The sequence below is a fragment of the Nerophis lumbriciformis genome, linkage group LG32, assembly GCF_033978685.3.
Source record: "Nerophis lumbriciformis linkage group LG32, RoL_Nlum_v2.1, whole genome shotgun sequence".
In the NCBI taxonomy this organism is placed as follows: Eukaryota; Metazoa; Chordata; class Actinopteri; order Syngnathiformes; family Syngnathidae; genus Nerophis; species Nerophis lumbriciformis.
The window spans coordinates 4,728,033-4,749,462 of NC_084579.2; the positions used below are offsets into that span (position 1 = coordinate 4,728,033).

At 40.9% G+C, this 21,430-nt stretch overlaps 1 protein-coding gene across 1 annotated transcript in view; it reads right to left on the bottom strand.

Moving 5' to 3' along the window:
• The window catches only part of LOC133574466 (DNA repair protein XRCC4-like), a 33,569-nt gene that overhangs the window by 3,944 nt on the left and 8,195 nt on the right, over positions 1 to 21,430 (bottom strand). The window contains exons 4-7 of the mRNA XM_061926622.1: positions 15,098 to 15,264; positions 13,691 to 13,822; positions 9,377 to 9,513; positions 2,614 to 2,767 (exon numbers count right to left, since the gene is read on the bottom strand). Coding sequence (XP_061782606.1) covers positions 2,614 to 2,767; positions 9,377 to 9,513; positions 13,691 to 13,822; positions 15,098 to 15,264 — 590 coding nt within the window. The remainder of the gene's footprint in view (positions 1 to 2,613; positions 2,768 to 9,376; positions 9,514 to 13,690; positions 13,823 to 15,097; positions 15,265 to 21,430) is intronic.

The window sequence follows — 21,430 nt, forward strand, 5'->3', positions numbered from 1 at the left end:
TGAATGACTATGAGAAACCTTGGAGAGGACCGCATATGTGGGTAACCCCGGGGGTTCATACATATATATTAGAGATGCGCGGATAGGCAATTATTTCATCCGCAACCGCATCAGAAAGTCGTCAACCATCCGCCATCCACCCGATGTAACATTTGATCAGAACCGCACCCGCCCGCACCCGCCCGTTGTTATATATCTAATATAGACGATGCAAGGCATTAGTGAGGTTATAAAGCTTTTGCCTGTTAAAGAAAGGAGACTGATCCAATGCAGCACAGACATTCGCGTGCCACGCTGTCACGACCCAGACGCACACCAGTGCGCAATCATATGGGAGCCGCGCTGAGCGCACCTCCAAGCGCGTCTCGCTGCCGGCGACGGCCGGGTATGGGCCCGACGCTCCAGCGCCATCCATTTTCAGGGCTAGTTGATTCGGCAGGTGGGTTGTTACACACTCCTTAGCGGGTTCCGACGTCCATGGCCACCGTCCTGCTGTCTATATCAACCAGGGTGAGCCCCACCCCTTTCGTGAGCGCACTGCGCGCGGAGTGACCCCTGTTACGCGCCCCCGGCAACAGGGGTGGCGGGCAGGTAAGCTGCGCGGGCGGAGCGCGCGGAGTGACCCCTGTTACGAGCCCCCGGCCACGGGGGTGGCGGGCAGGTAAGCTGCTTACCTGCTGCGCGTGACGCCGGCCGCGGCGAAGGCGGACGAGGCGGGGTGTCGGTGCGGTGGGCGCGGTGGTGACCTTGGACGTGCGTCGGGCCCTTCTCGCGGATCGCCTCAGCTACGGCTCCCGGTGGGGCCCTCTCGGGGGAAGGGGCCTCGGTCCCGGACCCCGGCGAGGCGTTCCTTCTCCGCTCCGTAAAAGTGTCCATCTCTTTTCTTTTTTTTTCTTCTGTTGTGGCATATGCTGCAGGTGCCTGCTTGTTTTTCGTATGTGGGTAACAACATTTAACTATGTATATATATTTCCGAATTGGTTTAGTTGCCACCCGCCTGAATCTATTTAAAATCTAATTTTTTTTTATTTCAACCGCCCGACTCGACCCGCGGATAACATCTAATTTTTTTTTATTTCATCCGCCCGATCCGCGGATAATCCGCGGACTCCGCGGTTGTGCCCGCAAACGGCGCATCTCTAATATGTATATATATATAGATATAGATATCCACATTCTGAAAATATGCAAACAAAACTGTGTTTAGATAATTGATACTTCAAACTTGCATAAATAAATATTAAGGAATATAACATAACTTGGCTTCTGAGAGCTTCAAAATGTAATGAATAAAATGCTAAAGTTGTTGAAAAACAGGCAATTATTTTAATAATTAAATATGGTAATTTTAAATGAATTATTATGATAATTTAAAATCAATTATTTGAAATATGTTTATTTTAATGTATAATTCTATGGCTGGATGTAATAAGGAGTCACGAAAAAATACTAATAAAATTACAATTAATTTTGATGTTTTTAGCAAAATATAGTCAAAAATGTATTTAGTTTTTTTTTTTTTTTTTAATTAATAAATATATTTAATTAATACAATTTATCTCTAGTCTGGATGATTTAGTTCTTGTCACCCTGTTGTCCTCCCGTCATGAAAAAAGGCTGTCCTCACTCAGGTCCACATGGAGCTGGAGGGGGCGTGGCTTCCAGCTCCGGCTGAAAATCGGGAGATTTTCGGGAGAATATTTGTCCCGGGAGAGGCGCTGAATTTCGGGAGTCTCCCGGAAAATTCGGGAGGGTTGGCAAGTATGGTTTATGAAGTGTCAGATGGCACCAGATAGGCCCCTGTGTGCAAACCATGTCTCTGTGTACAATTCTTTCATTCATATTGTTCTCCCGCCGGCACCCATTTTGTGCTTGCTTGCATTGAATAGTTTTTCATTGTGATGAGAAACGCATCAAAATAATCCCCTCAATTCCCCCAAAAACGGATCGACTCGCTGGACTATAAAAACAATATAACATACATCCATAAACGTGGATGCATATGCAAAAGTGCAATATATTTCTCTGTACAGTAATCTATTTATATCTGCACCTCCCCCCACACACACACACACACACATAGACCGCGCCTCTTTTCTTCTCTCCGGCTTGTGACAGAGGAAGATTCAGAAGAACGACACCGCAGCGCTTCTGTTTCTAGCCGATACTACATCAAAAGTAACGTAAAATAACGCAGTAACGCATCATGTAGTAACGGTAACTAAATTACTGAATAAAAATAAATAACGCGTTAGATTACTAGTTACCGCCGAAACTAACGGCGTTACAGTAACGCGTTACTTTGTAACGCGTTAGTCCCAACACTGTATATATATATATATATATAATATGAGTGTGTATGTTACTCATCAGTTACTCAGTACTTGAGTAGTTTTTTCACAACATACTTTTTACTTTTACTCAAGTAAATATTTGGGTGACTACTCCTTACTTTTACTTGAGTAATAGATCTCTAAAGTAACAGTACTCTTACTTGAGTACAATTTCTGGCTACTCTACCCACCTCTGCTTTTAAATCAACCTGTCAGTCACTTTAAGTCACGACCAGGTGACCAAAAAGGAATCATTTTCATCATTCTGTAATTGTTGTACCTGGTCTTCTGAGAGCTCTGCGTCTGCGTCTGAGGTCGCTTGGTTGCCGCGTCAGAGGTCTGGAGGTGACGGAAGCGGCGCTTGCGACAGGGCGCCACGTCTATGATGTCAATCAGGCTGTCGTCCAATGGGCTTGGAGAGGAGGACTGCACATCTAAAGATAAGACAAGACAAATGAGAATGCCAGTGAAGGTCTCCATAAGAGGAGTGCATTAGTCAGGTGATGATAGCGATGGTACAGGTGTTTAAACACGCACTCGCTAATGCTTGTTTGACCTTTTGGATGAAAAATTATTATCTGGCCGGCTCATCACATGCCCTGTCATGGTATATCTTTACCATCAGCTCATTGATCACATTTAGTTTACTTTACTTTAGTAGTTTGACGTGTTTCTTTAGCAAAAATAACAAAAGCCTTTTCTGCCCTGCGCCCCCTCTGTGCCGACGCTATCTGTCCACGGCCCTACACTCTTAGAAATAAAAGTGCTAAGTAGAACCATATAAGGTTCTTCGGCTCGTCCTCATAGGAGAACCCTTTTTGGCTCCAGGTAGAACCTTTTTATAAAGGTTCCACCTGGAACCCTTTTGGAGGGTTCTACCTAGAACTGTGTGTGTAAGATTCCACCCAGAACCCCCCATGAGAGGTTCTACAGAGAACCCACGCAGGGAGTTCCACTAAGAACCCTTTCATGTTTCAAGGGTTTCATCTAGAACCCACACAGGGAGTTCCACTAAGAACCCTTTCGTATTTCAAGGGTTTCATCTAGAACCCACACAGGGAGTTCCACTAAGAACCCTTTTGTATTTCAAGACTTTCATCTAGAACCCACGCAGGGAGTTCCACTAAGAACCCTTTCGTATTTCAAGGGTTTCATCTAGAACCCACACAGGGAGTTCCACTAAGAACCCTTTCGTTTGTCAAGGGTTTCATCTAGAACCCATGCAGGGAGTTCCACTAAGAACCCTTTCATGTTTCAAGGGTTTCATCTAGAACCCACACAGGGAGTTCCACAAATAACTCTTTCATGTTTCAAGGGTTTCATCTAGACCTGACACAGGGGGTTCTAAAAACATCCCTTTTCAAAGGTTTTCACCGATAACCGTCTTGTCTTCTGAGGGTTCTATAAAGAACCATATTGTATTCTACAGATCAGTTTAGTTCATATTATATTGTGGTCATTTATCATGTTGACATTGAACAAACATTCAAAACATTTTAATGAGAAAAACATTTATTTAAAGATAGGCACCATTATTGGCAAATGTTATCAGGAAGTATGTCCCTGGTGACACAGGATCTTACCCATGCTTTCAACAATCCCTGAAGAACTCTTTCTTCCAAAAACGGTTCTCTGGATCAAAATAGTTCTTACTGGAACCCTTAGTGTTAGTGAGAACCCTTTTAAAACCAATTATTCAGAAAAGGGGTTTTAAAGGGTTCTCTGGATCAAAATGGTTCTTACTGGAACCATTAGCGTTACCAAGAACACTTGAAAAACCCTTTCTTCGGGAAAGGGTTTTTCAGAAGCAAATGGTTCCAGTTAGAACCTCAGCCCTTGTAGAAGAACCCTTTTAGAACCCTTATTTCTAAGAGTGTATAGAGAAGTCGCCACAGCAACAAGAACAACACCACGTCTTGCCTCGTCAGGCCCCCCCAAAAAAAACACTTTGAGCCAACCTGGCTGAGGGGGAATTACCGCCTGTGAGAAAGTGGAAACGTGGAGGAAAAAAAAGTGGGGAGGTGGGTGTGGGTACAAAGTGCTTCCATGACAGGTACGTTGTTTAGGTTGTGTAAAGTTATGTAAGTGGTGCGAGTTGTTCGAAGGCAAATTAATAACATACGGTGGGAAATGTCATCAGGTTAATTGATTGTGACGTCAATGAGGCCCACAACTACTTTTATTTTTGCCAAGTTGTGTCATACGACACCAACTACACACAAAAACAACACGCTCGACATCAAGCAGAAGCAGAAACTTTCCCTCTTGTTATCTTCAATAAAACACAACAGAACTCCATGAGTTCTCAGGTGCTGGTGAGCTAATGGTAAGCTTCTTAAGTGTACCCCAAACCACGGACTTTGACGTGAGTCAAGTTGTCACAGGGGCATTTTTACCACTGTGTAACATGGCCTTTCCTTTTAACAACACTCAGTAAACGTTTGGGAACTGAGAAGACCAATTTTTGAAGCTTTTCAGGTGGAATTCTTTCCCATTCTTGCTTGATGTACAGCTTAAGTTGTTCAACAGTCTCCCTTGTGGTATTTTAGGCTTCATATTGCACCAAACATTTTCAATGGGGGACAGGTCAGGACTACAGGCAGGCCAGTCTAATACCCGCACTCTTTTACTATGAAGCCACGCTGTTGTAACACGTGGCTTGGCATTGTCTTGCTGAAATAAGCAGGGGCGTCCATGATAACATTGCCTGGATGGCAACATATGTTGCTCCAAAACCTGTATGTACCGTTCAGCATTAATGGCGCCTTCACAGATGTATAAGTTACCCATGCCTTGGGCACTAATACACCCCCATACCATCACACATGCTGGCTTTTCAACTTTGCGCCTATAACAATCCGGATGGTTCTTTTCCCACGACATCCACAGTTTCCAAAAACAATTTGAAATGTGGACTCGTCAGACCAAAGAACACTTTTCCACTTTGCATCAGTCCATCTTAGATGAGCTCGGGCTCAGCGAAGCCGGCGGCGTTCCTGGGTGTTGTTGATAAACTGTTTTCGCCTTGCATAGGAGAGTTTTAACTTGCACTTACAGATGTAGCGACCAACTGTAGTTACTGACAGTGGTTTACTGAAGTGTTCCCGAGCCCATGTGGTGATATCCTTCACACACTGATGTCACTTTTGATGCAGTTCCGCCTGAGGGATCAAAGGTCACGGGCATTCAATGTTGGTTTTTGGCCTTGGCGCATACGTGCAGTGGTTTCTCCAGGTTCTCTGAACCTTTTGATGATATTACTGTCATGACTTGGACTGTGGAGTTTTTGTTTTCCCAAGATGCAAGAGAATTTGGACTGGTCAAGGCTTGAAGGTGGGTACATGATTTATTTAACACTATAACTACAAAGAAAGGATCAAACAAAAAGCGCGCACAGGGGCGGAGGTACAAAACTAGACTATAAAACACAAAACTTGCACATTGGCAGAAACTTTGAACAATTAAACAAAACACTAACTGTGGCTTAATAAACAAACTTACTGTGGCATGGGATCGTGAACAGGGCTTGAAACGCGAGGATAGCAGGGTGAGAAAGGCTATGACTCCAGGACGAACAACAGAAAATGAAAAGCTTAAATAACGCAGACATGATTAACGAAAACAGGTGCGTGACTCAAAACGTGAAACAGGTGCGTGATGTGACAGGTGAAAACTAATGGTTGCTATGGTGACAAACAAGAGTGCACAATGAGTCCAAACGTGGAACAGGTGAAACTAATGGGTAATCATGCAAACAAGACAAGGGAGTGAAAAGCCAGAAACTAAAGATTCCTATAACTAAACAAAAACATGACTTAACACAAAACATGATTACACAGACATGACAATTACGGACCATAGATGGGGAAATCCCTAAATTCCTTGCAATAACTTGTTGAGAAATGTTGTTCTTAAACAATTTGCTCAGGCATTTGTTGACAAAGTGGTGACCCTCGCCCCGTCCTTGTTTGTGAATGACTGAGCATTTCATGGAAGCTGCTTTTATACCCAATCATGGCACCCACCTGTTCCCAATTAGCCTGTTCACCTGTGGGATGCTCCAAATAAGTGTTTGATGAGCATTCCTCAACTTTCTCAGTCTTTTTTGCCACTTGTGCCAGCTTTTTTGAAACATGTTGCAGGCATCAAATTCCAAATTACCGTATTTTCCGCACTATTAGCCGCACCTAAAAACCACAAATTTACTCAAAAGCTGACAGTGCGGCTTTTAACCCGGTGCGCTTTATATATGGATTAATATTACGATTCATTTTCATAAAGTTTCGATCTCGCAACTTCGGTAAACAGCCGCCATCTTTTTTCCCGGTAGAACAGGAAGCGCTTCTTCTTCTACGCAAGCAACCGCCAAGGTAAGCACCCGCCCCCATAGAAGAGGAAGCGCTTCTTCTTCTACTGTAAGCAACCACCCGCCCCCGTAGAAGAAGAAGAAGCGCGCGGATATTACGTTTCATTTCCTTTGTGTGTTTACATCTGTAAAGACCACAAAATGGCTCCTACTAAGCGACAGGTTTCCGGTTCATGAAAAGACGCAATCTCTCCATCCGCACACGGACTACTATTTCACAGCAACTGCCTAAAGACTTTCAAGAAAAGCTGGCTACTTTCCGTGCATATTGTAAAAACAAGATAGCTGAAAAAAAGATCCGGCCAGAGAACATTATCAACATGGACGAGGTTCCACTGACTTTTGATATTCCTGTGAACCGCACTGTGGATACAACGGGAGCACGTACGGTGAATATTCGCACCACAGGGAATGAGAAGTCATCCTTCACTGTGGTTCTAGCTTGCCATGCTAATGGCCAGAAACTTCCACCCATGGTGATATTCAAAAGGAAGACCTTGCCAAAAGAGACCTTTCCAGCCGGCGTCATCATAAAAGCTAACTCGAAGGGATGGATGGATGAAGAAAAGATGAGCGAGTGGTTAAGGGAAGTTTACGCAAAGAGGCCGGGTGGCTTTTTTCACGCAGCTCCGTCCATGTTGATATACGACTCCATGCGCGCCCACATCACGCTGGTTTTTAATATATTATTAAAGTTTGACTGACCTATCTGACTGTTTTTTTGACATTCCTTTAGCGCAGTTAGATGCGGCTTATAACACGGGGCGGCTTATAGGTGGACAAAGTTTTGAAATATGCCGTTCATTGAAGGCGCGGCTTATAACCCAGGGCGCCTTATGGTGCGGAAAATACGGTAGCTAATATTTGCAAAAAATAACAAAGTTTACCAGTTTGAACGTTAAGTATCTTGTCTTTGCCGTCTATTTAGTTGAATATAAGTTGAAAAGGATTAGCAAATCATTGTATTCTGTTTTTATTTACCATTTACACAACGTGACAACTTCACTGGTTTTGTACTACGGAGGGAGGCCACTGTCATTAATTACTTGAGAAGAGAGCGATTGCATGAATTGAATGACACATCTTCACTACACATACAAATGTAGTCGTGGATGAACGAGCCTGCTGTAGTTTTGACGTCTGGATTATTGAACTGTTTGTTTTTTGTTTACATTATAAATGACTTGACTTTGCTCATTTGCATGCCTGCACGTGCGTGTGTATGGAACCTTGCTATGCCCTGGCCCAACATCTCCAATTGTGTCCAAAGAGTGGAAGAGTGCTGTGCACACTCAGCCCAGTGTGTTGTGCTTCAGGTGTGACCTCACGTGTGTCAGTACCAGAGGTGGGTAGTAACGCGCTACATTTACTCCGTTACATCTACTTGAGTAACTTTTGGGATAAATTGTACTTTTAAGAGTAGTTTTAATGCAACATACTTTTACTTTTACTTGAGTATATTTATAGAGAAGAAACGCTTTTATCTACATTCAGCTCGCTACTCGCTACTAATCTTTATCGATCTGTTAATGCACGCTTTGTTTGTTTTGGTTTGTCAGACAGACCTCCATAGTGCCTGCGTTTCAACAAATAGTCACTGGTGACGTTCACTCCGTTCCACCAATCAGATGCAGTCACTGGTGACGTTGGACCAATCAAACAGAGCCAGGCGGTCACATGACCTGACTTAAACAAGTTGAAAAACTTATTGAGGTGTTACCATTTAGTGGTCAATTGTACGGAATATGTACTGTACTGTGCAATCTACTAATAAAAGTTTCAATCAATCAATCAAAAGTGTGAAGGAAAAAAGACCCTTTTTTATTTCAACCGTACATCCCGTCAAAAGCCTAAAGACTGACTGCACAGTTCCTGTCTTCACAATAAAAGTGCCGCTCCATCGCGCCTGCGCTTTCAAAATAAGAGTCTCCGAAAGCCAGCGCAAACAAGCTAGCAAGCTAGCAAGCTAGCAAGCGACGGAGTTTGCCGCCAATGTATTTCTTGTAAAGTGTATAAAAACGAATATGGAAGCTGGACAAATAAGAAGCCAAAAACCAACCACTTTCATGTGGTATTAGACAGAAAGGAGGAACTTTTTTTCTCCTCCATTTGAAAACGTGGATGCTATCATCACTACTGTCTGATTCCAATCAATGCAAGTCATCAGAATCAGGTAATACACCAACTTATATTCTTGTTTTCATGAAAGAAAGGAATCTATATGTGTTAAACATGCATGTATATTCATTAAAACACCTTTAACATGTAAACAAAAACGGCAAAATAAATAAATATAAATGATATACTGTATATATCAATGTATGTGTATATATATATATATATATATATATGTGTATATATATATATATATATATATATGTGTGTGTATATGTTACTCATCAGTTACTCAGTACTTGAGTAGCTTTTTCACAACATACTTTTTACTTTTACTCAAGTAAATATTTGGGTGACTACTCCTTACTTTTACTTGAGTAATAAATCTCTAAAGTAACAGTACTCTTACTTGAGTACAATTTCTGGCTACTCTACCCACCTCTGGTCAGTACCGTACTTAGAAAAGCGCTATATAAATCCAAGTTATTATTACGCCTGAACAGTACAGTAGTATTTTGTTGTGGGCCAAAAATAACATATTACGACATGTTCCATATGTTACCAGAAGGAGAGATGACAGCCGGCGTAGAGGGATCGTCCTCTTCTTCGTCTTCGGTGCTGCCACCATATTCGTCATCCTCCTCAGCTGCCGCTTGGTCATGTTTGACCGGGTCCTTCTTTTCGTGCACGTCACCACTCCTGCAACACAGCATGCAACGTTCAGTTTAGGTTGGCCGACGCTTCACTTTTTCCTCCATTTTCTTATGTTACAGCCTTATTCCATGCACAAGTGATTTTTTAGTACAGGTGGGAATCTTTGGGCTCCTCACAATTCGACAACAATTACAATTCGGGAGCTACGCTTTGATTAAAAATCAAAAATTACTGACGCATTTTACAGGCCAAAAGTTTGGACACACCTTCTCATTTAATGTGTTTTCTTTCTTTTCATGACTATTTACATTGTAGATTGTCACATCAAAACTATGAATGAACACATGTGGAGTTATGCACTTAACAAAAAAAGGGGAAATAACTGACAACATGTTTTATATTCTAGTTTATTCAAAATAGCCACCCTTTGCTCTGATTACTGCTTTGCACACTCTTGGCATTCTCTCCATGAGCTTCAAGAGGTAGTCACCTGAAAGGGTTTTCACTTCACAGGTGCCATAGTTTTGATGCCTTCAGTGACATGAAATAGTCATGAAAATAAAGAAAATGCATTGAGTTTTTGAGTTTGAGTTTGAGTTTATTTCGAACATGCAATCATACAACATGATACATCACAATCTCCAGTTTCTCTTTTCAACATGTTCGAAAAGGAGTAGGAAGTAGCAGAGCTTATTTAATCCTACCCCTTTTCTTTTACATAACAGTTGCTAAAACTTTTGTTCACTTCCTGTTCTCAATTTATTCATAATATACTCCATAAGTAATCACAATAAAATAAGTAAATAAATGATAATTGGTGAAGTAAGTTACATTTCATATGTTGAGATAAGTAAGATTATTTTGTGAGTGAAAGAATGAAAGAATGGATGAGTTATATAAATTCAGAATGTTTATCATGGCTCTTCTTCTTTGTACTTTGTAAACACTTTAAGTTTGAAGAGTTTCTTGAAGTGGATCATATTAGTACATTGTTTGATTGCTTTGCTTAATCCATTCCATAATTTAATTCCACATACTGATATACTGAAGGTCTTAAGTGTTGTACGTGCATACAAATGTTTTAAATTACATTTCTCCCCAAGATTATATTTCTCCTCTTTTTTTGAGAAGAATTGTTGTATATTCTTGGGTAGCAGGTTATAGTTTGCTTTGTGTATCATTTTAGCTGTTTGCAAATTCACTATGTCGTAGAATTTCAGTATCTTTGATTCAATAAATAAAGGATTTGTGTGTTCTCTATATCCAACATTATGTATTATTCTAACTGATCTTTTTTGTAACACCGTTAATGAATGAAGTGTACTTTTGTAATTATTTCCCCATATTTCTGCACAATAACTCAGATATGGTAACACATTGGAATGAGAAGGTGTGTCCAAACTTTTGGCCTGTACTGTATATTGATGCAGTTTTTTCCGTTTCACTAAATAAGCATTGTCGGAGGCAGACATTTACATATATCCGAATTTAAGTGTTACTTCTTTTTATTTAATTTTCATATTACAAAACAGCTAGTGTTTTTCTTCCAAATGTGGTCTTTTGGTTGTCTGCAAAACTGTGTGCTTAACCTTGAAGTGAGGAATGTTAGAGAGAGAGATAATAAGCATTTGTTTTGGCTAGAGAGACATTACTGCCAGGGACTTAAGACGGCGTGGCGCAGTGGAAGAGTGGCCGTGCGCAACCCGAGGGTCCCTGGTTCAATCCCCACCTAGTTCCAACCTCGTCATGTCCGTTGTGTCCTTGAGCAAGACACTTCACCCTTTCTCCTGATGGGTGCTGGTTAGCGCCTTGCATGGCAGCTCCCTCCATCAGTGTGTGAATGTGTGTGTGAATGGGTAAATGTGGAAGTAGTGTCAAAGCGCTTTGAGTACCTTGAAGGTAGAAAAGCGCTATACAAGTACAACCCATTTATCATTTATTTATAAGAGGGAAGAGGGTTTTTCGGGGGGCAGACCATCTTGGCGGCGCGATAGAATGTTCTATGCTGGACTGGTCTCAATGTATATATATATATGCAAAGCTTTGCAAATATATTACAAAATACCTATTCTGTCTCTGGTGGTTTTTCTACTCAGCTTTAAGTGTCGTAAAGAGCTTGGGAGCGACTTGTGACTTGAATTCCCTGGGAGGAACAACTGGTCCAAACGCAACAGCATTCATCACTTGAAACTTTTAAAAACAGGGCATTTGTAATAAGAAACAGTTGAATTAATTCCCATTACATTTGTTAAATTAATGGAAATATGTTTGCCTATCTTTTTACCCAATTCCTTTTTTTGCATAATAAACAAACTAATTTCATCCTTTATATGGAAAGGCAAGACTCCCAGGATTAGGAGAGAGTTCCTGCAAAGGCATAGGTCCGTAGGTGGTTTATCACTCCCTAATCTAAAATACTACTATTGGGCAGCTAACATACACAAAGTGACTCTCTGGATCCAAGAACCTGAATTAATCTGGTGCAAGTCTGAAGCTAGTTCCTGTTCTACCTCTCTCTTGGATCTGCTTACATCAAAATTACCTTATCGACCATCCCAATTTACTTGTAGTCCGATTGTCATTTCTACCCTTAGAATCTGGTCTCAATTTAGAAATACTTTCGGCCTGCAGGGCTTATCCAACCACAGCCCCATTCATAATAACCACCTCTTCCTCCCTCACAACACAGATGTAGCGTTTTCTCTATGGAAGCAGTCAAGCCTTAGCAGGCTAAAGGACTTATACATTGGTGATGTCTTCGCTAGTTTCAGTGAACTGTGTGAAAAATTTGACCTACCAAAATCTCACCTATTTCGATACTTTCAGGTTCGTAATTTTGTTAAATTAAATAGTCTCTCTTTCCCTAATACTCCACCTAATTCGTTAATTGACTCAATTTTAGATATTCCCACAAATCAGAAAGGCCTAATCTCCAAAATCTACATCTTAATATCCCAGTTTGGTAAAACGTCTCTTGATAAAATCAGAGGGAATTGGGAAGAAGAGCTAGGCAGATCTATAGATGATGGAGATTGGGATTCTGCATTAACCCAAATTAATAACAGTACATCCTGTTCAAGGCTTAATTTAATACAATTTAAGGTTGTCCATCGTATTTATTTTACTAATTCCAAACTCTCCAAAATATACCCCAATATCTCGGATACTTGTAACAGATGTTACATGTCACCTGCAAACATGACGCACATGTTTTGGTCTTGTCCCCATTTGCTGGATTATTGGACAACTATTTTCAAACACCTTGCTAAGGCATTGGATTTAAATCTGACACCATGTGCAGAAATGGCTATTTTTGGGACGGTATCAGATCCCCAAATAAGAAGAAAATTTAAGGATAGTATCGCCTTTGCATCCTTATTAGCACGTAGGAGAATTTTGCTGGAGTGGAAGTCACCAGTCTGCCCCAAAGCCTCCTTATGGCTTAAAGACCTTATGATGTATTTAGATCTGGAGAAAATAAAGTTCAATCTTAGGGGGGCACCTGGGAAGTTTTATTCTGTTTGGGGCTGTGTGGTTGACTACATAGCTAAATTAAAGACGCTACAGGACACATGAAAAGTTCACCTTTCATAAACCAGCTTCCTTTTTGTTTTGTTTTTATTTATATTTATTCTTGGTGTATATTTACTATCTGCCTGTGTTGAGAAGAAAGTGATGTACTAATTATTTTCCATTTGTGACTGTACCTTTAACTCACTGTATGTAGGACCTGGGGGGTGGGGGGGTTATGTGTGTATGGGGTATGTGTTGGGTTGCTGTTCTTGGAAGTGGGTGGGAAAAAAAGGGGGAAATGTGACTACTGTTCTATTGTATATTGTAATCCCTGTCAAATTTAATAAAAAACATTTATTAAAAAAAAAATTAATGGAAATATGTGCAAAACTGGAACACAAATGCCCTAAAATAAAGGAGCTGGTCGGGTCTCTCGGTGAATTGGCTCGTTGCGGTCAGCTAAATTTAAGAACACTTTATTGACAAACAATGAATAATTGATTACTAACGTTTACTAATCGATTTTACAATAGTCCAATTCTGAGTTGCGATGCATCTAAATATCGATTATTTCCCTCACCTTGATTTCTCAGTTTTAAATTTGAATACATTTGCAAACATTTGTAGTAGAATTTTCAGGGCCAAAATGAATTTATTCCATTTTGGAAGAAGGCTGTAACACAACAAAATGTGTAAAAATGCAGTGTACCTCTCTTCCTGCAGCTCTTTGATCGTTTGGCGTAGACTGCGGATCTTGGCTTTCTTCTCGTTCAGGACCAGGACAAATCGAGAGTAAAGCTCCGCCTCCAAGTCGTCTTTCTCGTCTGCATAGTGCTTTAGTCTGAAACACAAACGACATCATTAAATATGAAAAACATTCTTTGCTTTAGTGTTCTTGCCCGAACTTCAACTTTGACTCCTTTCACTTGAGGTCAATGACCTGGACCAAACACGTCAAAGGGGACATCCTGGTTACGCCAGCGTTCTAATACATGTGCTAACAAGGTAAAGAGGAAGCAAAACTTGCGGTTTTTACACTGATGTCACAGATTTGATCATGTCTTCATAGTCCAGGGGTCGGCAACCCGCGGCTCCGGAGCCGCATGCGGCTCTTTGATCACTCTGATGCGGCTCATCAGCTTACTTGCTGAACCCCCCAATTTTCCCGTGAGACTTCCGTATTTCAGTGCCTCTCGCAGAAAACTCCCGGGATTAATATTCACCCTTACAGCTATAATAAGGGCGTGCCATGATGGTACAACATTTGGCGCTCTCTACAATCTGCACCTTAACACAACATAAACACAACAGAACAAACACCCAGAATCCCATGCAGCCCTGACTCTTCCGGGCTACATTATACACCCCTGCTACCACAAAACCCCGCCCCCACCCCAACCCTGCTCCCTCACACATCACCCCCCCCCCCCCCCCCCCCCCCCCCCCCCCCACCCCTCTGTGCGTCGGTTGAGGTGGGTGGGGTTTGGTAGCGGGGGTGTATAATGTATCCCGGAAGAGTTAGGGCTGCATGGGATTCTGGGTATTTGTCCTGTTGTGTTTATGTTGTGTTAAGGTGCAGATGTTCTCCCGAAATGTGTTTGTCATTCTTGTTTGGTGTGGGTTCACAGTGTGGCGCATGATTAGTAAGAGCGTTATAGTTTTTTTTATACCGTCACCGTCAGTGTAACCTGTGTGGTTGTTGACCAAGTATGCCTTGCTGTCACCTACGTGAGCAAGCGGAAACACCATACAACGTGTGACTGATCAGGCACGCTGGTTGTAGTGGTTGCTATATGCCGTACCATCACGGCACGCATGACGCTGACAAGCGCCATTCATTAAAACCCGCGTGCCGCACCAGCTTTCAAATTCCATTTAAAGGTGTAGGCAGCGTGTCTGAGACCCTTAGTTTATACATAGCACAAAGAAAAAAGAAAACTTTTTATGCAGTGTTATTTCATTTAAAATTTCAAAAAAATCTTGCGGCTCCCATTGTTTTCTATAATTTGCGAAACTGGTCAAAATGGCTCTTTGACTGGTAAAGGTTGCCGACCCCTGTCATAGTCCAACTGGCGTCCTGCAGTGACAAGAAAGTCAAAAGAAAAGATGTCTTTACTCTGCAGCGATGCGTTGATGTTCTGTTGTCAGTCGTCGGTTCTGCTCGTCCAGGTCCTGGTTTTGGTGCTTCAGAGCGGATCCTCTCTCCAGACTGTGGGTCAGCATTCCTCTCACAGCTTCCGCTGGGTCTGGGACCGGGCTCAGCGCGACCGAGCCCAACCTGAACTGGACCACGGGAACCAGAAGACCAGTGAGACATGTTGTTCATGTGACATTTAAAAAAATTGCGGAAGATGAGAGTGTAATGCAAGCTGAACTAAAGACACACGGTTACACCTGTGAAGGTTGTCAAAGTGAGACAAGTGCAGTCATTAGGGTGGGGGTCTTTCATGGGCTAACTCGAGGAACTTGTTGTTGTTGTTGAGCAAGAGACTCTAGGCCACAGGTGTCAAACATCATTTAAAGCGGCTCGCGAAAGCCCTGTCATTTTTTCAAGGTGACAGACAGAAATACACGTATTGCATGCTATTGAGTATATTTCAAGTTTATTAACTAATAATGCAACAAATATAATACTAGGGATGTCCCGATCCGATATTTGGATCGGATCGGCTGCCGATATTTGCCAAAAATTGCGTATCGGCAAAGCATGGGAAAATGCCGATCCAGATCCAGTTTAAAAAAAACTCCGGTCCGTGTTTTCCAACGCACCGATTTAAATAATACATTCCACTTTTCTGCTGCTCCGTAATTTCCGTTCCGCATTTTCCAGCACACCTTCAACACATCCACATGTCTGTGAATTCTCACGCAGTTGCTTTTAGCTGCTGGCATTACACGACAGGCTCTTCTCACTCTTTCCTGTGTCTCCCTCTCACAGACAGCAGCGCACCTTCTTACACACGTCACATACTGTCACGACATACGTCACATACTGTCATGTCATACGTCACATACGTATACGTCCTCCCCGAGCAGAGAGGTAGCGGCATGGCTAACGTTAGCTGTGATGCTAGCGCAGCCGTGCGAGCAACGCTCCCTCTAAGGTGCTCGCCTGTGCAATTGCGCACTGTTTAAGCGTCCTCTGCGCATAGCAAATCTATGCCACGCACAAAATCAAATAAAAAAATAAGCGCATAACAATTTTCAACACACTGACACGACAGAAAACAGTTTTCGTCATCATTGTTCAAATATTGTGACGTCTGTCAAGATGCTTATCTCCATTCAGTGCCACATGTCCACACCATCAAAATGCTGAGGCAAACATTTCCACATCAACACCGTATGAAAAAATTAGTGATTTTTTTAGTTGTGATTTCCTTGTCTGCATGAAAGTTTAAAAGTAGCATATATTAATGCAGTATGAAGAAGAATGTTTTAATGTAGACATACAAGCCTTGAAAGAAAATGTTGAAAATCAAGACTACATTTCCTGCAAATGGGTGCATTTCTACCCTATATTTTAACTTTAGATTTATTCTCATATCAAACTCTTTTGGCTGTCTTTTTGACACTTACATCCGGCGCCCCCCTCCACACCCTGGATTATAAATAATGTAAATAATTCAATGTGATTATCTTGTGTGATGACTGTATTATGATGATAGTATATATCTGATAGTATATATCTGTATCATGAATCAATTTAAGTGGACCCCGACTTAAACAAGTTGAAAAACGTATTGGGGTGTTGCCATTTAGTGGTCAATTGTACGGAATATGTACTTCACTGTGCAACCTACTAATAAAAGTCTCAATCAATCAATCAAAACACATAGAATCATCATACTGCTGTGATTATATGCATCAAGTGTTCATTCAAGGCTAAGGCAAAATATCGAGATATATATCGTGTATCGCAATATGGCCTTAAAATATCGCAATATTAAAAAAAGGCCATATCGCCCAGCCCTAGTTCAATGATGCCATTTCTGTTTGTCATGTATAATTTTGTCTATTTTGTGTTTATCCTTGAATAAACAGGTCAGTTTCTTGTTACCAACCATTGTGTATTATTCAAACTCCCCTAATTCAGCTGGCTAGTTGTTATCAAGAGTACTAAAACCCTTTTCAACATGATTCTGACAACTAAGTAGGCTAAATAACTTTAAACTTTAATACATGCTCGGATAGGCCAGTATCGGTCAGTATCGGTATCGGATCGGAAATGCAAAAACAATATCGGTATCGGATCGGAAGTGCCAAAACCTGGATCGGGACATCCCTATATGATACTATAATTAATTTCAAACTTTTCAAAATTAAAACAAAATAAATATCTGCTTGAGTTATATCAAAGCAAGTTGTTCATCAAATTGTGCACTGTAGACATGACAATAGATTTTACAGTAAAAAAAACTGTCAGCTCAGTTGCCAGGATTTTATAGTAAAAAAAAAAACTATAGTACCGTTTATCCATTTACAGTAATATGTAGGGATGGCCGATAATATCGGACTGCCGATATTATCGGCCGATAAATGCTTTAAAATGTAATATCGGAAATTATCGATAATTTATGACTTTTTAAAACGCCACTGTGTACACGGACGTAGGGAGAAGTACAGAGCGCCAATAAACCTTAAAGGCACTTCCTTTGCGTGCCAGCCCAGTCACATAATATCTACGGCTTTTCACACACACACAAGTGAATGCAAGGCATACTTGGTCAACAGCCATACAGGTCACACTGAGGGTGGCCGTATAAACAAGTTTAACACTGTTACAAATATGCGCCACACTGTGAACCCACACCAAACAAGAATGATAAACACATTTCAGGAGAGCATCCGCACCGTAACACAACATAACAAGTGCCCAGAACCCCTTGCAGCACTAACTCTTCCGGGATGCTACAATATACACCCCCCCCTCCACACACACACACACACCTCAACCCCGCCCACCTCAACCTCCTCATGCTCTCTTAGGGAGAGCATGTCCCAAATTCCAAGCTGCTGTTTTGAGGCATGTTAAAAAAAATAATGCACTTTGTGACTTCAATAATAAATATGGCAGTGCCATGTTGGCATTTTTTTCCATAACTTGAGTTGATTTGTTTTGGAAAACCTTGTTACATTGTTTAATGCATCCAGCGGGGCATCGCAACAAAATTAGGCCTAAATAATGTGTTGATTCCACGACTGTATATATCATACCTGCCAACTTTTGAAATCAGAAAAACTTAGTAGCCAGGGTCCAGGGGCCGCAGGCCCCTGTAGGTCCAGGACAAAGCCCTGGTGGGGGGTTCAGGCTTCGCCCCCCGACGCAAAATGATTATTAGCATTCAGACAGGTTAAAATGTTGCTAAAACCATCACTTTTCTATCAGTCACAGTGACTTTTCAAAACAAAAATATTACAGCAAAAATCATATGGGTTGATTGACATGTTTATTCTGTAAGCTAACTTCAATAGTTTGAAATTATTTTGACAGTTAATGCCAGTTATCCTGTCAACCTTTCACAAGACTTCAATTTGTTAATTGAAAGTATAAACACTTTTTACAGTAAACAAATGGTAAAACAGTACTAAACAATTCCATTAAAAAAAATTGGTGTCATTAACAACTTTCTGTCCAAGCTTGTATAATCTACTGCCTTGTTCAATTGTAAAAAATATTCTGTGCCTAAAATTCACATTTCTATCACAATGATCATACTGTAAACATGGTAAGCTAACTTCATTAAAATTAATAGTCCTGTCAATAGCATGGAATTACAATTCAAATGTAGTTTTTTTGTAAGCCTTTCAAAAGAATTCAAAATATGAAAAATTAATGAAAATTAATTTAAGCCATCAGACACTTGAAAAGTGGCACATCACATCTCTAATGTAATCATTTGAACTTTTCAACAGAAATAGCACTGCAAAAATATTAAGGACATACTTCTGTATTTTGGTAGTTATGCTGTCAACATTTAACAAGATTTCTTCAACTTGGACTTGAAAGCATAAATAGTATAAACACTTTTAACAGTATGTCGTGCTGTGAAATACAGCCGACAGGATTGCGCACCAAACACGAAGCAAGGCCAAAGTGCATGCATGGTGCAGGAGAACAAAGGACTTCTTTCATTTAAGGTTTGTGATAAACCATCAAACTCATTCGTTAAAAGGACTCTATAGTAATATAAAGCGAATTTTTCTGGACATTATCATGCAAGAAAAGTTTATTTTTGGGACCGCGATCACCGCGTAATGATTTTTAAAGGTTTCATTACAAACATTTAACTGTCCCATGTGATCAGCCAGTGCGATTGGAAGTCCATGCTCAATTATTGCCTTCGTAAATAAAACTTCGGCATTTATCACATCCAAAGAATCTGTTTGGGCGACGAAAAACGTTGAAAGCTTTCCACTTGTATCGCTAGCAACGGCATTAGACTTGTGTTTTTTTGTCCCAACGTGGTCTTTTACATCGCTAATTCCTCCGTGTCTGATCGAAAAATCTTGTCTGCACAAGGTGCAATTCGCGTAGTTTTCACCCTTTTAGGAACGGATAATTATTCCCGGATAGGCTTTTGAATATTCTTCACGGAATGACTGCAGTTTTCTTTTCGGTTTGAGACTCGTTTGCGATTTTTCTCCGGCTAATTCCATGATCGTTCGCTCGTTTGGAAACAATGGCAACTGGTGCCTCGTGCTCGGCAGCGGTGCTATAAATAGCCTCGCGCATGGCATTCGGAATGGCTCGATAGGAAGTTACAGGAAGCAGTGTCGATTGTCATTGTTGTTACGCGATTTCGTGAATAAAACTTTAAAAAAAAAAAAAAAAATTTAATTAATGAAAAAACGTATTTTTTATCACTGCAACCATAACCCGGAATAGGTTGATGAAAACCGTACTAATTACAGGAAAACCGGAGTAGTTGGCAGGTATGATATATCGTTATCGGTTGATATCGGAATCGGTAATTAAGAGTTGGACAATATCGGAAGATCGGATATCGGCAAAAAAGTCATTATCGGACATCTCTAGTAATATGCTGTAAAAACCATCGTAAATGTTGTGGCGACTCAGCTGCCAGTTTTTTTGACAGTGTATGTAATACAAATATAATAATCAAATGCATAGCAATTAATTGTATAATATCATGAGGTGAATTCGTATTTATTTATATTCATAAATGATGTACGGTTACAAGCGGCCCTCTTAGGGCAGCCATAACTGCAATGTGGCCCTCAGTGTAAGCGTGTTCCACACCCCTGCTCGGGCACACTTCTGCAAACTCCCACTCTCTATTTTTTAAGAAGACACACACCGAGGTTTCCATTCTGTTGTAACGACTGAGTTACAACAGAATGATGAATGAAGTTACTCTGATTCATGGAGGAAGTGGGTCACATGCGCAGCATTCATCAAGTTGATCAACTTCATCATCATCAGCCTCTTGCACAATTTAATGACATCTAAACTGTTTTATGTTTCCTGGCAACAAAAAATAAGCACTTTATTCAGCCTGCAAATAAAATAATGTTTGCTTTTGATCGTCATGGTCACACATGTCATTCACTTAACAACTCATTATTGGCCATGTGTCCCTAATAGTGCATTTTAGAGGTGTATATTACCATATTTTCTGGACCATAAGGCACACCGGATAATAAGGCGCACTGCCGATGAGCGGGTCTAGTCAGGTTTATTTTCATTATAGGGCGCATTAAAGGAGTCATGTTATAATTTTTTTTTCTAAATGTAAAAGACTTCCTTGTGGTCTACATCAGTGTTTTTCACTAGTGTGCCTTGAGATACAGTCTGGTGTGCCGTGAGAGATTATCTAATTTCACCTATTTGGGTTAAAAATATTTTTTGCAAAGCAGTAATTATAGTCTGCAAATGATGTGTTGTTGTTGAGTGTCTTTGCTCTCTAGAGCTCGGCAGAGTAACCGTGTAATACTCTTCCATATCAGTAGGTGGCGGCCAGTAGCTAATTGCTTTGTAGATGTCGGAAACAGCGGGAGGCAGTGTGCAGGTAAAAAGGTGTCTAATGCTTAAACCAAAAATAAACAAAAGGTGAGTGCCCCGAAGAAAAGGCATTGAAGCTTAGGGAAGGCTATGCAGAACCAAACTAAAACTGAACTGGCTACAAAGTAAACAAAAACAGAATGCTGGACGACAGCAAAGACTTACTGTGGAGCAAAGGCAATGTACATCCGAGGCAGATATTTACATATATCCGAATTTAAGTTGTACTTCTTTCATTTCTTAGTCATATTTGAAAACAGCTCGTGTTTTCCATTTCTTCTCTTGATGCTCTGTCAGCAAGTATACTGTGTGTGTTAACCTTGAGTTCTTTGGAATGTGTTTTGACTAGCATTTGTTTTGTCTACAGAGATGGGACGAGAGAGAGGGTGGTGGGATCGGGAAGACAGACCATTTTGGGAGGCG